General features: G+C 35.6%; 1 protein-coding gene across 9 annotated transcripts in view; it reads right to left on the bottom strand.

The window, feature by feature from the left end:
- Positions 1-15,614, bottom strand: part of VPS13B (vacuolar protein sorting 13 homolog B) — a 459,486-nt gene that overhangs the window by 257,627 nt on the left and 186,245 nt on the right. For all 9 annotated transcript variants that reach the window (XM_084510475.1, XM_084510471.1, XM_084510472.1 and 6 more), the window contains one exon: positions 3,904-4,013. In XM_084510475.1, coding sequence (XP_084366601.1) covers positions 3,904-4,013 — 110 coding nt within the window. The remainder of the gene's footprint in view (positions 1-3,903; positions 4,014-15,614) is intronic.

Below are 15,614 nucleotides of genomic sequence, written 5' to 3'. Positions count from 1 at the left end.
TATGCTCCCTCCAAATAGTATTGTATTGACCTATGTCCAGTATCACCAATTAGCTAAGAGGTGATAATGGACAAATCTATAATGTAGAAGAGACTTAGTTTACACAATGCTTTTACTTCAGCAAAGAAACTTAAGAACCCTAAAATATGTTACTAGTAGCCATGGGAGAAATTCAAAAGCAGTTCATTGAAGCATTAAGAGAGAGTCTCATGGATTTTTAGACTGCAATATTCTCATTGTTTCTGTTCTTCAAGTGGCACAATGGAAAGCTTATAGAAGCATGTTGAAACTCTGGACGATTATAAAAAAAAATGAGTTACATTTACATCTATTTACCCTAGAGCACTGACCATATAGTCACAACAGCAACCACACAGATTATTATTCAAATGTGTAACAGCATCCACATTTTGGCATGCATAGTCACTTTATTATAAAAGGTAATACACTAAAATGCCATTCATTGAAAGCATCTGGCTCCAGATATTCCATTGTATTTTAAAAATTATGCAGAAGCCTAAAAAAGGACCAGTTGTATTTCCAAATTTCCTGTTGTGTTGTTTTTTTTTTTTTTTCCAAGTTTTAAATAAATGTGAACAAGAATGATCTATACAACTCGAACAATATACATAGATAGCTCACATGGAATTGTTGTGCATCATTAAACAAACTTCCAAATTCTAACATTTTCTTTAAACACTAAATTCAGTCTTCTGCAAACAGCTGTTGTGTGTATTGTTCCTAAAGACAGAAAACTCTGTATTGGAACAAGATAGAAAATTTCCTTCTGACAAGACTAGAAGAAGCAGGAAACCTTACTGTACTCTTAACTAATGATTTAAAAATGTCTCACTTCTAGCCAAGATATATTAAGAACCTGTTTATATTCACTGCTTATTGTGCCAAACTTAACTTTTTATTTAAATAGCATCTTTGTACTTCCGTTTTTTTACCCTTATTCAGACTTAAAAAAAAAAAAAAAAAAAAAAAAAAAAAAAAAAAAAAAAAAAAAAAAACAACTCATTTATAATTAATCATTAATTTTCAGACACTATCTAAGAACATATCAGGACATCTGACTTACTGTAGTAGATATTACATAGACAAGGCTAAGGAGTTTATAACCTATCTGTACAAAATAGACTGGGTAGAGGAGGGGACAAAACTAACAACCATTTAAAACTGGGTAACATAGTGGTTTCAGATGTCACACTGGTTTGACAGTGGGTAAGCAAGGTGCAGAAGTAGACTAAACAAGAAACCAACAAAAATAAATGAAAAGGGGTAGTCCTCATTGGGCTGAGTTTGCCCCACACACCCCAACACCATATTTCCATTGCTCTGTACCAGCTGAATAAAATCTCAATAAGGCCAAAGGCAATTACATTTCTTCATGGCTGTATCACATTAATCTTAAAGGAGAGACAGCACGGCTTCATGGAAAAAACATTGAAAATTTAAGTGCTTTATGAAAATGTTTTGATGTTATGCTTCTGTCCTACCTCATTTCAGCTTAACTAAGTTAAAAAGGTTCTGATATTTCTGTTTTCATGCTTTCAGACAAAACTACACCAACACAGTTTCACTACAAATAGTGAGTATTTCAGTAAGCAAGCTCACTGACAAATTGGCATTGGCAAATTGGAAACTTAAGAGTCTCAAAGTAATAGTTAAAAGGCAAACAAATCTGAAGAAGTTCAGGTACTAAAAGGCATACTTGTCTCTGGGAACACAGATAAACCCAGCTGTACCCTGTGTGTAGTAAGTTTACATGGCAGTAGTTGTGGTCCCAAATTTTTAGCTTGATTTACTTTATCACACTTAAAATGTTATGACATGATAAGATGCACAAATGGAACAAAGCATACCAAAAGATTTTATGACTACATGTTCAGATAAAACTCACAGTTTAGACTTACACAAAATGGGAGAAAAAAAATGTATATAATAGACATTAAAATTTGAAATATGTTAACATTTAAAATCTTTCAATCACACACAGAACTTCTAAAATTATTATTTTTTCCTGTTGCAATTGTGTAAGACTGACAGTTAGAGGAAGAAAAGAGTTTTATCAATTAATAACATTTTGATGATAATGTGCTTGAAAGCGTCATGTTTTAGAATTATTTCATTAAATGTTCAAAAATCACGATGGTTGCACAGAGCATTTTGCTACACCAGACTATGGTAACTCAACCTTTTCCAATAAACATTATACAAGGCTATAAGTTTGACTAGAATCCTTAATCTAGAATAATTACAATATTATTTAAAGAAAAAAAAAAAGTATTCTGTTAATATTTTAATAAAGGTATTGTATCTTTTCAAGTTTCTTCATGGCTGCCACAGACACTGTCTTTTTTTTTTTTTACTTATATATGCAGCAAATTATTGCAGTTATACTAATGGTGGAACTACTGCCATGTTGACAGATTTCTAAATTCACATTTAAAACCATTTCAAATGACCAAGCAACTCAAGCTAGTAACACTAGAAGCATGAAACTAATTTTACTTAGAAATTGAATAGAACAACTTTTAGGAGGCTGTATAAGCTAAGGTCACAAATTCCACAAATAAATAAATACATGAATGGAAATTAACCAGTTTAATTAATTAATCACTGTTGATCAAGACCATGGAAAAGAAGTTTTCTAATGTAGTCACTAAACTATTCTTATCTCTCGGTATAAAAAGGCAGTTGAACCACTGTTTAACTGAAGATTACAAACATTAATGTTAAGGAAGGTCTTTTATTTGAACATTTGTCATTTATATGAATATTTGAACAGGTTGAATTAAATTTTGGAAAGATACATAACAGTATTACAAAAATACATTAATGGTCCCATTTTTTAAAAAGAGTTGTATCTGGAAATACCTAGTCCAGTTATGATGCAAGAATTAAGAAAAAATTCAACACAATTTAAAAGCGCAAAGTTATTAAAATGATAAAATAGCAATTCACACATTGAATTTTATCAGATGGTGTTGTTGCAGAACGAGCTTAATTGGACTCGAATGTTTGACAGTTACACATAACAAGGTCATTTACACACAAGACACAGAAATGTTTTCAGATCATAATAATCCCATAATAATGGCCATTTCAAGGGCCAACTATGAAGCTTGGTTAATGTGCACAGTGTTCTGTATATTGGCAGTGAGACCCGCAGTGAAAGATTCTTGTGTTGGCCACTTAATAGTTGATGACTTAGAACTGAGAGAGCACATCACGCTCAACAAACCACTCACTTGATCAGTTATGACAAATTTAAGGTTTAGAATACTCTATTGGTCTGCCAAACAACAGTGAAAAAATAAGTTCAGAACCAGGCAAAAAGTTTCCAGATTGTTTCCAGGTCAGGAGTCCGCAGGATGAAAGTTAGGATCAAGAATACTTCAAAGCAAGCACTGTGCCATATATACCCACAGCCTTAACTTCCTGTATCTCTTCCAAGCACTTTGCATGCAAATATGTATTTTGACATTATATATGGAATCCATTGCAGCATTCAGTTGTATCAAGTTATGACCTGCATGGTTCATCTCCTATTAAAATCGGTTTTAATAAGAGTAGTGATTTTTCTTTAACAAAATTATGTAATTATTTGATAGACCATCCCAAATGACTAAAACCTAACTGATCCTAAGCAAGGAGCATCAGAAAACACACTCTCTTTTCTTTTACTTAAACACTGTAAATGAAAACGCTGAGAAACAAGAATTTTAATACGCAAGATTTGACATGTTAAATAAATAAAAATCGGATCAACACTATGTGCTGCAAACTAAAATGAACAGGGCAACAGAAAAACATGTGGAACAAAAATGCACTACTGGTAGACATGCAAGAGAAAGTTTTCCCTCTCTCCACTCCTTTAACTCTAAGGATACATACCTGCTGAATGTGTCTACTGGGTCGTTTCTGAGGCTGGTAGATAAGCCAAGTATAAAGCACTGGATCAACATTAATCGCTAATCCTTGTACACTGGACAACAGTACTGCACCTATACACCATGGAAAAGAAAATAGAATACATTTTGAGAATATATACATTAACAGAAAATAATAACTGCCATATAAAGAATCTCCATATATATTATTTTTTTCTTGCCCATACATCTCCTTTGATGCAGACTTTTGTTTGGACTGTACTTCAGATATATTTACTCACGTAAGATTTCTACTAAGAGTAATAATTACCACATACATTTCAATAACTTTCTGAAAATGAGAAACTTGCCAGCACTGCTATTCTTAGAGACGTGCACATACACACAAAATGCAGAGAACTGCTTTTTGATGTTTCTTGTTTCTATTTTTTGCCAAGAAAAACTGTTTTCACAGAAATCGAGCACGTAGCAATACACATAACACCTTTACTTGGATTCTCTGCCAACAATACAGTTATGCAAGAAATGAGTCAAATGCCCCTTGACACAAAGAAAGGAATATAATACATGACTGTATGACCTTCCTCCACCCCCATACACACAGAGAAAAACCTGGTTTAGGACACTGGATTCTTTTTTTTTTTTTTTTTTTTTTTTTTAATCTCTTTTAATAAAGATAGTTCTACTCTAGGCTAGTGTTCTGCTCAAGACAAACATTTTCTGTTTTAATGCAGTCATAAATACTCTTTGGCAGACTTGCTGGGTAAAATATGGCAAAATTTTCAACTCTGCTACTGTTGTTAGTCTTAGTATTGTGTGCTTTTAGAGTTTTAACCTAAGTTTTACAATACGTTTTGTTTTCTTTAAATCTGATTTTTGAAGTTGTAGGATTAAAAGGTAGGGCTACTGTAGCTTCATTTCTTAAAAGTAAACTCAGTTTACATATGCTTGTGAAGAAACACCTACATGGGAAGCACTGAGGCATAAAACAGGAGAAAAACTGTTCTCAGTAACTAGAAGTCTTAACATACCACAATCCAGACACCCTCAAGCCCAATTTAAGAGGCACTATTTCATTTCTGATTGCATTAAAAATCTAACTGTGCATTAATTTAGTGAGACTTTTCTGTAAATAGTATATTGTTATTCACTGAAGTTTATTTTTTGTGGCAGAAACTGACGGAGCTGCAAGATTCAGAAGCAAATAGATTAATAGAACACAAAGATAGTGATTGTATTGAAAAAGTACAGCAAGCATTGTTAAGTAGATGTCTTTTTGTGCAAGTTTTGCAACTTTGTAATGAATAAATAAATGAAATTAAATATTCCAATAAGTAATGAAACACATTCAAAAAAGAAATCCTAGCTACTGGAAGGTCCAGTCCAAGTTCTATAGAATGACAGTAGTTTTACAATTCTAGAAACCATGTTAGTTCCAAATCAATTAGTTCCAAAGCAATATCGAATGTATTTACTCTGAAGTATATAATTAAGCAGCAATCTGAGTTTAATAATAAATTTAAATCCAAAAGGTTTATCACACAATTCAACATACTTTCTAAAAAATTGAGAAACCATATTCCTCAAAACATAATACATCACAAAAATAAACAAAAAAGTAAATAAGTTCTATACTTATTGTAGAGAACAAAATCTTAAAACCTGCTCAATTCCAAATGGCAGAAGTCCAATCAAACTGGGGCTACGCAAGCAAAGACTGACAAGTACAATGGGAAAATGGCAGTCAAGAAATACACAAAGATAAATCACCAGCCTAGCACAGGCTTGGAGTTGGAACACACACTATGAGGAACTCCTATACTTAGAATAGTCTTTGTGATCTGATGGTTTTAAATGTCAGCAATAAACCTTAGAAATAAATCTGCAATTTAAGGCAAAGCTGATGTTGAGCATAAAATAAAAGGGTAATGTGCAAGTAAGAACAGCAGTGAATGTGTCTTGCAGCAGGATCTGGAGGAAACTAGAAAATGGAAGCAGAAGGTAACAGATTGATAAAAGTATACGCTACAATCATTAGCTTTTATAAGATACTTGGATGCCAAAATGAGAGAATCCTGCATCTTTAAGAGATACTGCCTGTTGTCAGCAATACTTAATGAAAGGTTTAATGTATGTGATATGACAAGTGGGAGTCAGAGACCTCCCAAAGAGTGAGGAATAAAGTCAGCCTACAGGCAAAATCAACAGAAATCCCATATTTACAACAGACTCTTGAAAAAAAAAATAGTGTTACTGTAGCACATGCTGCTAATTACTCAATTTAGTTTCTTGTTTACTGCAAAAAATGAGCTAAAACTAAGATGTTCAAAACACTTAAGCCATGCTTTGAACTGAAACTATCTTTTAACTTCCATGAAGTCACTATCACAACCCCATAAAACTTTAATGTAAGGTAGAATGGAGAGCAACATAGTTTATTTTTCCAGTTGTCTTTTGTCATTGATAGCTTGCATCTGGGGAGAAGAAAAAAAAAAAAAAACACCTAACATACAAGTAGTTAGATAAGCAGTTGCACTATTTGACTTTCAATTTGACTGCAAGGTAATTCTGGCCTCCTACCAAGCCACTTCTGTCACTCTGAATTACCAAAATTTACTGCCATGTTTGCTGCTCAGCTGCTCTGTTCACAGAGCAACGTAATCACCTATATAACACTGTTATCTGTGTAACGGCTCTCCTCAAAATAAGACACTAAATAATCAAAGAAAATATTCTCAGATTTATTCCCCCCCCCCAAGCTTAAACTTGAGTTTTCATTCCAAGAAACAAGAAGCCTCCTCCCGACCCCCCCCCCCCCAGTTTCACGGCAATCTCTGTGGGAGAACCAAGCTGTAAGTTGGCAGCAGGCTCCTTACATGGTTAAGAAAAAAAAAAAGAATAAATTAATTGTTATTTTCTCTCTGTCAAGATGCAACACTAGAGTTTCCTGGATTCCATTAAGATTGTGGTGAACTTTCTTTTCTCCCCTCCCCCTTTTCTCCTCCTAATTAAATTTACATTTCAGAAAAAAAAAAAAAAAAAAAAAAAAAAGCAGACCTTAGATCCATACCATACTAGGTTTCGTTTTCAGATCCCAGCTCTTGCCAGAGTTATCTATTACATCTCTCTAGAAAACGGCTTAAAAACGAGATCGAGCCCAACACCACGCACAATCTTTGCACGTTTGAGAGAATTTCCTCAATGTCGCCCTGGTGTCACGGGCCAGGTGCAGCTAGGCAAAGAATTTCTTTCCTGCCCAACTCGTGCCTGGCCCTGGAGGAATGAACCCAGGGAGGCAGCAGGCGGGCAGGAGGACAAGCAGGAGGCGGCTGAGTGCAGCTGCGCTCTCGCCCTGCAGATGAGCTTCTCGATGAGTTTCCTTGGAGGACGACAGCTGTGGCTACGGCACTCGCTTTCCTGAGGCTTTCCTGAAGGCCTGGGGGCCCGCAGGGGATAATAACCCGGGGCCTCCTGCAAGGCCTCCTACATCTGGGCCCACTCTGCTGCCACCTCCTCCTGCCAGAAGTACCCAAGTAAAGGCTGCCTGGGAGGAGAGGGGCCCTTAGCATGGGGTTTCTAGTCCTCCCCTTCACAAGGAGAAATTCAAGCATGTAAGAAAGAAGTGTGTAACCTCGCCTCTTGTGAGGCAGCTGAGGTAGAAGAGGATGCTTGGGGAATGAGGCTCCAGAGAAAGGAGGCAGGAGGTGAAAGGAGGAGTGGTGAAACAGGGCAGAGTCAAGGAGCAGGGTGATGGTGCCGAAGGATGCTCAGCGGTGAGTGAGGAACAGAAAAGGGCTTCAAAAATCAGAGCCAGAAGAAAGGAATGACAGCAGCAGGACAGTGAAAGGAACGACGAGGTGAAATAGTGTTTGGGGAACGAGAAAGGAGGTGGCAATGCCTGGAGCAAACAGCTGTTTGTTTGGAAGAATAAGAACCTCATGAAAGAATAAACTGCATTACTGAGTCATTCTCACCATTGTGGTGGAAAAGATTTACTAGGAAGAGTAGACAATAATAGGTCAGTCAGAAATTTAGTTGTTGAAACTCAACATTTAATGCAGCAGCAATAACATATACTGTAACTCGCTTGACATTTAGAAGCAGCCTTGCTATTTATGTGCAGAAAAAGGTATTTTATCTCCGCAACAGTAAAAGATCATCCCAGCAGTGGTCTTTCTAAATTCTGCTGTGTGTATGCAGTACCTAAACACATCTAGATTGCTATTTACAGTAAAAACATCCAGTAAAACATTGCAGATAGTCTCCTATAAAATGAACTGAAAAACCTTTACAGGAAACTAAAATTTAAGTTAATGCACAGTTTATATTGAGGAGGGATCACAAATATGAACAAAGGGAGTGATCTACAAGAAAAACTAATTCTGACAAGTTTTGTTTATTTTTAGTAACTAGGTAACTAAAGAAAACATTACACCATCTTGCTATATAAACGGCACCATGAATTATTTCAGCATTGAGCTTACAACTCCCTCCATCTCAGGACATGTGAATGATAAGCAGGTGCTGATACAGGTCAAAGTAGCACTGTGAGTTTACTATCCAATTATTTTAAAGGATAGCAGAAGAAATACTCTTTTTTAACTTCTCTTATTGTTTTCAAGGGCATTTCCACTCAGGCATATTGTTAAAATGCAGACCTATGTATTGCACAGAAATGAAAAGTTCTTTTTATAAGAAGTGTATAGGTAATTAGTTCTCTCTGCTAGTTGACTCAGAACAGATGCACTGTAAATCACTAAATGTGGAAATATCTAACTCTGTTTAATTTTAGCCTGGGAGTCAACTAAGGGAAAAAGAGTGCTCTTTACTACTCTGCTCACTGCCAAAATGGCTCACTTATCCACATTCCAAACAGGCTTTACCAATTAGCTATCCCATGGCACCACAGCCATTTTCAGTTACATCCCAAGCTGAAGAATGAGAGCTGAAGTAGGAGCTACAGATTGTTAGTTACACAGCATAAAAGTATAACATGCAAGCTCTTTCTCAGCATTGTAATATCTATAACAAGCCAGTGCGATTCGATTGCCTTGCAAAATCTAATCTAATGTTACGTAAGAGATGGAAACCCACATTTCATCTTGAATTGCTGACTAAGGCAAGGAAAATAGACAAAGTTTGTTATTTTGAAAAGTTGTTTTACATTTTACTAGCTACAGTAACTTGACAAATTTTGTCTAGCCACTGAAATGTATGTCTGCATGTGTCTCAAGTCAAGGTTGAATGGTTACAAATGGCCTTTTACATATTACCCCAATTTTATCTCAGAAAAAATCTCCTAATCTACAGTACTTTCACAGTTTCATGTTCACCAAATGCTTAAAATAACCCGAAGATCAATTAACTTAGTTGCCTGGACCGATATTAGAATATTTCATTAAAAAAAACTACTAAAACCTTCCCATGCAATAAGCATTTTGTTCTGCAATATCACAGTTCCTTCACAGTACAGCTATACTTTGCTCAAACATACATACACCACAATATTTAAATACTATATATTTTTGAAATAATAGCTTTTGATCTTAGGAAACATTTAATGAGTATGTACTTCTACCACTACCTTGTAACTCTCCAACTGAGGTTTATAGTTGAAAAGCTCTAAGCGCTGACACAACAGGTCAGCATCATTATTTTGACTTCAAAAATAGAGAAAGCGAGGCATAGAGGTGAAGTTATTAAATCACACAGCAGGACAGCAGGACCTGGGGATAGAATTCAGATGTTGAAGTTGTGTGCCATACCTAGGTATCTACTGTAACTAGTAGCAAAAAAATAAATGTAGGGTTTCAACCTGTGTTAAAAATAAGTCTAAATCACAAATGCCTAATTTCAACTGAATGGTCTGATAAACCACTGTAAGGCTTAAAGAAACAAAACATTCTCTCCCTCTCTATTTATATAAATACCCAAATAGTCACAAATGCTGAATTAAAGAATTAGAGCCAAAGACATAACATAATGAGACAAAATACAAAAACGCTCAACGCATTGGTTAACACAAAGCTATGTATGGCAGACATCATTTTTCTGAAGTACAAGGAGCCATATTTCTGTAAATCAGCCAGAAGCAAGGCACATCAAGTCAAAGTATGGAGAACAATCCTCAGATATTCCATACAATCTCTGTCCTTTGATGTTAAGAATGGAAATGAGTCCATTTAGTGTTTTGCCTTTCTTAGTGAAGAAAAATGTTATTGCGTGCTGAGATGCAAATTTTCAGAAAACTACTGTAAGATGTATATTTAAAATGGTTGCTATATGCTTCTAAAAAAAAAGAAAATCATGAAAGGCTGCTTTGTTTCCCAAAATTCACTAGACCAAAACTTTAATTTCCTTTAGAGAATATGGTGATGTGGGTTCAGGGACACAGCTTAATAGGCAATAACAATCATGAAAAACGGGAAATGTGTAGGCAGCTATAGTAGACAGAAATGTCAGCTTTATTTGGGTGATTACTGAATTGTCTCCATGAAAATATAACAGCAATACTCCTATGCTGAGATGCATAGCCCATATCTGTTAATTTTAATTCTTTAATATAAAAAAGCTCATTCAACTATGATTTTGTCATGTCCATCTTTAGGTCCTGCTTATATATTTAACTATCACACTGACTATCCTGTAAATATAAGGAGAATGAGGAGCTCTACATTGAACTGATAAAAAGGACTACACATACAAGGACTATACAGCAAGGATATATTACAATGACTTCAAAAACATCATCAGTGAATGAATAAAAAATGGGGAGAAATACAATGGCTCAAGTTGCCTAGACAGTTGCATTTCCACTCAGAAGACACAGGGTGGTCCAAACTGATGATTTCAACCAGTGCTACAGAAGTAGGTCTTCAAACACCCAGTAGTGCTTACAACTAACCACCTTCGTTTACAGACACCTACCAAAGTCACTTCTCTTTGTCGTTTTTTCTTTTTCTCAAGGTCCCACTAGAACGCCATCTCTTGATGTTAAAATTTCAATCACAAATCTAGCCCTAAGTCCTTAGACAATTTATTATGAAACTTCATTGATAAGATATGTGCTGCTTGCATCATGATACTTTAACAAATAAGAGAGTTGGCTCTCAGACTCAATAGCTCTGCCTCTGTATCTGATGCCACCACAATTACACATATAACAAAATTACTTAGATTTCTAATGCCAAAGACTCCATTAGCTTCACTATACCTGACCAGGCTTTCAAAATGGGCTGAGAATTTTAGCCTGTTTATCTCTGTGATGAAAGAACTTAAATACCTATTTTCATGTCAATGTTGTTCTGTTTCATTTCCTGTTTGGAATAAAGTACAGCTTGCAGTTGTTCACCGTCTTAGGGATCAAGAGGACACCAAACATTAAAATAAAAAGTCCCAAAGATACCATGAAGCAGATCTTCTTGATCCCATTTTAAAGGCTGTTGTTACTTTTCAGCTTACAAGAACTTTTAGTCTTACTTGTAAAATACAGCAATTCCAGCAAACAGATTTCTGATGAACCACTGAAAAAAAAAGATATTATCTCAAACAAACCAAAAATACAATATTTATATTGATGTTTTTCTGCTAAAAAATATAAGAATTTTGGTAATTCCTGTATTTAGTGGACTGAGACTAGAAATGAGATGAATAGGGCAGAAAATCCCTGTTTTCATTTGATCTCAAGAGTCTTGCACTGCTTTTGGATTATGTTCTATATAGCAACAAAAGATATGAACAAATGTAATTGCAAAATAAGACATACTATGGATCAAACTTAGTTTAGGCATAGTGATTCAATACAGTGTTTTTCACATCTTTTGTAAAGCAGCACTAAACCACAGAGGCCCAGAGTTATCCTAGGGAATCATCAAGCATAAGGACAAAGTAGATTTAGTTCTCTAGTCTACTTAAATTTCCTACAGATATTCCACAAGGTGTTTCATCAAAGGCTTTTAAAGAAACCATACTACCTATAAGGGATATGAGAGGAAGTTAAATGGAAAAATAATATAAGATAGAATAAATTAATTAAAAGAAATGAAACAGCGATAAGAATACATGGTAGTTTTCACTACGGAAGAAGGCAGAGTTGTACGGGATGATGAAATGTCAAGATGTTTCAGGAGATGAATGTGGTGACCCAATCTACTAAGCTATCCAGAGCAACCACCAACAGGGCTGGATGAACTGCTGAAGCATCTGGCCTGATTCAATACAGATAATATGCTTTTCCTACTGGTATCACTGCAACATAACTTTACATGTAAAATGATGACTGAGCAAACAAGATTTATGTTATCAAAATAGCTCTAGAAAAGTTTTAGCTCAATGTTCAGCTGTAGGGAATGAACAGGCAATGTAACAAAAAATATCATCTATTCCACTGTATAAATCCATTGTGTACACAGATATTTGCATGCAGATCTGGTCAGTTAAGAGGTCACTAGGTCAGTTTTAAGCATTCAAACCTGGAAACTTCTGTTTCACAATACCATTCATTCAGTATTTATGCTCGCTAATTCACACTATGCTCCATGCCAAAAGCATTATACATCCTCCAAACCCCAGAGCAGAGAGCACAGAAATAAAAATGCATACACACGTCTTGAACTCTAGTTACTGGTTAAGTAATTTGCTTTTCTTCATTTTTAAACTATTGCCTATTTACTATAAAGCAAATGGGTTTTGAACTACTCTAGGTCCAAGCCACCTGGATGTGGACCTCAGAGCCTTAGGCAAACTACAACTGCAGAAGCTCTTTTCCAATAATATTTCTTTAATGATTTCATTGTTCTTGGAAAGCACGTATACAAATGTATAAGTAAAACCAGTAGCTGTACTTTACATACTGTCTGCACGTATATGATTTGATGAAGACACTGAAGTCTTCAGATATGTAAGAAGGGAGGGCTAATCACTGTAGACACAGTTGCTTTAACAACCCTGCTAATGTTTGATTAAGGAAACAAATGAAAAAAATAAAACACACAAAACAAAAACAACCTCCAAATTCCACACAGAAACTGCTGCACAGTTTGAGCCTCAGATGAAGAGACAAAGGGCCACAGAGAGGTGAGCGACTGAGAAAACATATGTCAAATATGTCAAAATTACAAGGACAAAGACCTCGTAAGTGAGTGAAGGAAATGATACTCAGACAGGGTGATTGCTGAGTAAAACTTCGGGAGTTGCCTACTCTGGAGCTTCATTCAAAAATTCCATCCACGCCTGGAAAATCTTAGCCTTCCTTGAGGAAATGATGGCTGTCAGGAAGACTTCCTGGCAAGGGAAGGCCTCAAACAGGTGATTTTACTCTATGAACTTCTTGTTCCTTACAGAATGACAGGACTGCAAGAACTGAGAGAATTGAACATCTCAGTTCCAGCCAGTTAGTGGACTGAAATTGAAGTTACAGCATCCTGACCAACTGATCTTTGAGGTCTAAAAGGCAGTCTGAATGCTCCAGGTGGAAGCACGAATCACAGCAAGCTGGGGGCTGTGGCTGACTTGGATAAACAATCTCTTTTGTGATCTTTCCTGCTGTGAATGAAGATGTTTTCAATAAACTTCCTCTTTAAAGCTCAGATGTCCTCTACACATAACAAAAAGATGTGTACAGGGTAACGAGACGTTACCATCACTTACACTGAGATGTTGTTTAGTGGTGAGACTCAGTAGGTCAGGCTGATGGTTGTTAGTCTTGGTGATCTTAAAGGTCTTTTCCAAATGAGATGATTCTACGGCTCTATGATGTTCAGCCCAGAAAATGAGCCAGGAAGATGAAGTTAGATTTATCAATATCTCATTCGGCTTAGAAAAGTAGAAAACAGCCAAGGTCTGCTCCAAGTCTCTGAGATCATGGGAAACTGAAGATTGTTGCTGGAACACTTGATTTCACATTTGCCTCAGCAGGGAAGAGAGGACGATATGTCACCACCTCTCTTAATGCAGAAGATAGTATCAGCCATGATCCAAACACATAATCCCTAACTAAGCGAACAGAATGCCTAATAAGCTCTCGCAAGTTGTCTATTATGAAAAGCATCAGAGCGAAGCTCTGCTAACTTCAGAGTTTGCAAACCCTGATTTCTATGAGCTGCAGACCAGTTAACCATGCGACACAATATATATATAATCACACTGATATCAGTGTGATTATGCTTTCTTTATTGCTAGATTGGAGGAGTGCTGCCATCCTGTTTCTTTTACAAAACACTATAGGAAGACTGTGAACTAATGATACAGTTAAACTGAACAATGCCTCAATATATTGCCTTGTATGTGTTTTTCAATATTCTTCACTTTGTTACTTTCATAATATGGGTTTTAAAATGAAACCAGAAAATGCTATGAAAACTGCCAAGAAGTTTCTTAATACATTTCAGCTTCTGTATTTATAAACACCTCACTATCCTTTGCAATTTCTTACAGCAGTATTCCACTGTGAATTGCAATGTGATTCTTCCCCTATGGCAACAGGGCATCAAGGGAGCTATTTTCATTCCTTTTTCAGCAGTTGAACATTTGTAGCACTGTGACTATGGATACCAACTAACTGGTTTTGCACTTGAACTTATAAAATTGAAACTTTTTTTTTTTTACCAGTAGATGATTCATGTATTTTTTCTTAGAAGTAATTTGAATAATACACAGCTGTGTTTTGTTTTTTTCCTTAAAAATTGTAGGTGCTCAATTGAATAAATGCACACATGCTCAAAGGTTGATGAATAAGAATTTTAGGAAAGCAAACAAGCTTTACAGTAGAAATTACATGTAAGTTTATGCTTTTCTGTAGCAGAAATGTAAGCAGAGGAAGAATGGAAACTATGCATGTTCTAAATACAAAATCCTACTTAAATCACATATTCCTTTATATTATTCAAGAAGCCCTCATGCTCTACAACACTGAATCAGGACTGCAATAAATAGCATATAAATGTGCTGCCAAACAATGAGCCAGAATAAAAATAGCCTCAGTACTTTACACTACCACAGTTGTGACACTACAAGATACGTAAAATGACATGGGCAGTTCTCCCCTATTTTTTTTTTCTAAATGTGCACTCCAACAGAAACTTGATACGTAAGGGGTTAAGTTGAAAACAAGTATTTCCTTCTTAATGAAAAACTTGGAAAAATATGAATTTTTTAGTGCTTGGTAACTGAATGAGAAAGAAATACAAATATATACCTTCAGATACTAAAAACATAAAATGAACAAGTTTTCTAATGGGCAATCCTGTTTCTTTTTGCAGATGATGTTTGCATAGGCAATAATTTCAAAAGACACCTGTATTTGTGAATGACAGTACCCAGGTAATAAAAAAAAACTTTCAGCTGAATTGGTGTTCAGTTTACTTACACTAGGAAAATTACAGTTTAGAGGTAAACTTAATGATAACATCAAATTAACTTAAATTTAACTCCTAATTTGAATGAAATTCTACAAGCCCACTAAAGATAATTTGATTTTGAGCTTTTCAGTGCCATTATTGACATACCTACATCTATCATGCAAAACAAAAAGCCTTCCTCAATGTATGCAATGTATGTTTAAGAAAAGACAGATAAGAACAGAGAAGCAAAATTAGCAGTCCTCTCATTTCCACTTGTTTTGCCAAGACAGAAAGAGGCATGGACTCTCAAATTGTTAAATGACTCTGTTCACACCTACAGGAGGTGAACCAGCTTCTGAAAGTATAGGGAAGGTGC

Source organism: Aythya ferina (genome assembly GCF_964211825.1).
Source record: "Aythya ferina genome assembly, chromosome: 2".
Lineage (NCBI taxonomy): Eukaryota > Metazoa > Chordata > Aves > Anseriformes > Anatidae > Aythya > Aythya ferina.
The sequence above is the reverse complement of the archived record's forward strand: the minus strand, read 5'-3'. Positions and strand labels throughout refer to the sequence as shown.